At 47.4% G+C, this 3,249-nt stretch overlaps 1 protein-coding gene across 1 annotated transcript; it reads left to right on the top strand.

Moving 5' to 3' along the window:
• Window positions 1–547: 547 nt before the first annotated feature.
• On the top strand, window positions 548–2,935 carry LOC148012969 (uncharacterized). The gene is made up of 3 exons (XM_087668269.1): window positions 548–1,833; window positions 2,028–2,168; window positions 2,301–2,935. Exons 1-3 carry the CDS (start codon window positions 658–660, stop codon window positions 2,889–2,891), a joined length of 1,908 nt encoding a protein of 635 aa, XP_087524395.1. The 5' UTR covers window positions 548–657; the 3' UTR covers window positions 2,892–2,935.
• The last annotated feature ends 314 nt before the right edge of the window (window positions 2,936–3,249 follow it).

Here is a 3,249-nt window from a genome sequence, read left to right as displayed (position 1 = left end):
GAAGCTGGTATGTGCTGGTGACATAATTGTGAGAAGCTTTGGAAGATCGAAGGGGGAGCTTGGGAAGATCTGACAGAGAGAGAGAGAGAGAGAGAGGATATCATTGATATGTAGGATATGATCAAGAAGCACTCGAGTGTTCCCACAAGTTCTTGTGAAATAAAAAATATATTAGAGAGAGAGCATCCAGGTAAACGATGGATCGTGGCACGAACGAGAGAGAGAGAGGGGGGCATGTAATTATGCTTGCGAAACAAACCCTAGCAACGTCGAGCGGGAGGTAATAAAGGCGGTCTCGCTTGAGCATTCAATAGTATGAGTGAGATAAGCGCAGGTCCGCCTTCTCCTATGACCTACATCCCGTCTCTAATTACCCAATACATACGTCCTCCATATATTGTACATTCTACGCCTTCCAGCTTCCTATCAATCTTTTATATATATATCGTATCTTCTATCCGGACTCTCGCTCTCTCTCTCACTGACTTCGAGACTTTGACAGGGAACTGCTCTCCCCACTATAGCTCAGCCCTCGCTCACCAGTCGATTCCTTACCTCTCTGCCTGCAGCCTTTCTCGTGTTGCGTATCCCGATTCCAGTATATTGTTAGTATTATTAGGACAGCTCGAGCAGCTTGTTGGCCTGACCTTTCTTGCCATGGCTGCTGCAGCTGGCAGCTTCTGGCAGAGCCGACCATCGGCTGTCGGCGGGAATACGGCTGACGAAGAGGCGCGAGTGCAGAAGACTGGCTTACACAGTACTAGTATGCAAGCTCATGATCATGGCGACGATCCTCAACCTGGGAATATAGGTGCGATGGAGAGTGGCTCTCTTTATCGTGACGTTGTCCCGATGGACGACGTTCAAGCAGCAGCTATGGCGGCGGCGGCCTCATGCAGCGGCAGCAGGAAGCGATGCAGGTCGTCTTCGAATTCTCATCACACGACGGCGGCGACGAAAGGGAAAGACTGTACTGCGGCTCACCATCATCATCAAGTGGTGAAGAGGCAGCCGCAGAGGGGCATGGGGGTCGCCCAGTTGGAGAAGCTGCGCATCGCAGAGGAGCAGCAGAGAGCCGCGCAGGCGCAGCAGGAGCATATTGACATCCCGCCATTCCAGCTTATTGTTAGCTCACCATCCTCTAATTCTCCTCATACAGCTTCGCCATTATCATCCAGCTCCTCCTCCTCTTCCTCATCATCGTCATCGTATTCGTCGTCGTCTTCTACTTCATCTAATTCCTCTCCTTCTTGTTGCACCTGGGCTTGCCACACAATGTCCCGTCCCTTCATTTTCCATAATCACGCTAGCAATCATAGCTGCTCACCCTCCATATCAGCTGCAGCCTCGCCAGCTTTTAACACCCCCTCTCCACCATACACTTTCACCGACCACCATCGCACCAAAATCCTCCATCATCACCACGGGTTACCAAATATGCAGTCCACTCCGACGTCTAGGTCTCTCTCACTACTCTCGCTGCCCTCATTATCACCTGCAATAATTAGCTGCTGTTCTAATCGTAACCCAGCCGTTGATAATTACCGCTCTCATCCCCCTCTTCCAGTTTCTCATTATAATGGTCGCCCTCCTCATCCTCCCATGATCAGCCAGCTCTGGAACGTCCAGAGCTCAGCTACCCTACAACGCAACACCCTAATACCTCAGTCAGCGCCGGACGGACGTCTCCTCAATGCTCAGGCCGACACATTGACACCGGCTGCAAGCTTCATTACCACGAGCTCCAATCTATCAGAAACACACTTAAGCTGCAGAACAGTACCAGTAGTGTTTGAACAGCAGCTAATTGTGCCAAATGCGGGGCAACCTAAGGTATGAATTGAGGTGTAATGGGCAAATTCCTCGAATAGTAACAAGTGTGATGAAGCTCTTAATTAATATCTGCAAGTCCTTTACTTGAACTACAGATCCTACTCAACAAGTTTGGCTTATCTTGGGTTAGATTTATAAGTGGCGTGGATTCTTTCCAGGCTTGAACTGATTGAGTGATGGTTTTCCAATCACAGATCAGGAATGCGGCCCAATGTGATTTCCCTGTTGATGCTGCCGTTGGGCCTAGGAGGGCTAATACCACAACAAATAGGCATGCGGAGCTCTCTTCTTTCCAAAACGCGCAATCTAATGCCTGTATCACACCGTTAAACCAGGTGAATTATCTCTACAATGCTGCTAATTGCAATCATTTGCCATTATACCGTCTTCTTCCTCTCCTGTTTCTTAGATGCCATTAACATAACAGGTGGAGCTGACTATCTGCTACAATTTATATCTGTACACAGGCTCTCCACCAGCTTCTTGTCTCAGATCAGGGCTGGAACCAGGCCAACATCAACAGTAAGAATCATGCTGACGAGTATGGACACTCGGAGATTTCTAATGCTTTGCCGAGCTACTGTAAGCCTACAAGTAGCAATCCGAGGTCTCCCGCAGGGCGTGAACGGCATCTCCATAATCAACATCATGTTCAAGCATGCCAAGAAGGCCAGGTAACTGCTGATAACAGCAGCAGTACTGATCGTAAAATGAGGAGGATCTCAGGGCCGCTAGCGTCTCCATCCATAGCTAATGACACTCTCGTCAGCTTGTCTCTTGGCCTAAGTCCTACCAGATGTGCCAATAACTTACGTTCAGATAGTCAGACCCCGTTCACAGATGAAAATCACCAAAGCGCAGAAAACCAAAAAGACGGCCCATTAGAACATGCAGAGGAAGAGGAGGTTATGAGACAAGATGATTACGATGGTCGTGATAATAAAAAGCTGATGCTAAGCCTCTCTCTCAGCTCAAAGTATGCAGAAGAACTTCAAAGCAACTCTACTAGTGTTCATGAGACTGCACTTCCGAGCATAGACCTCGCATTGAGATTATGATACTCTTAATGTTTCCTAAAAGTATGTGTAATACGATTCAAAAAGGAGTCAAATTCACTTTAATAGGATTACGATCATTCAAAGTGCCCTAAAGAAATCAGATTTTGAAAGAGCAAAGCGCGTAAAAATTTTCATCGTTACCTCGTTAATCCTCATCTAAATGCTCATCAAGATCCCTAGTTTTGGATTCAGTACTCTCTTGTCAAATTACGAATTACGTACATATGAATCGTTTTGGGTCTAGCTCGCCCCCTTGATGGGATAATGGTAATAAGAGAGAGAGAGAGAGAGAGAGAGAGAGAGAGAGAGAGAGAGCGAGGACTACATGTAAAAGAATCTATGGTTGGTAGGTGTGATA

Source organism: Lygodium microphyllum, chromosome 26 (assembly GCF_053477565.2).
Source record: "Lygodium microphyllum isolate KBCC chromosome 26, Lygodium_microphyllum_v1.1.10, whole genome shotgun sequence".
Taxonomy (NCBI): domain Eukaryota; kingdom Viridiplantae; phylum Streptophyta; class Polypodiopsida; order Schizaeales; family Lygodiaceae; genus Lygodium; species Lygodium microphyllum.
The sequence above is the reverse complement of the archived record's forward strand: the minus strand, read 5'-3'. Positions and strand labels throughout refer to the sequence as shown.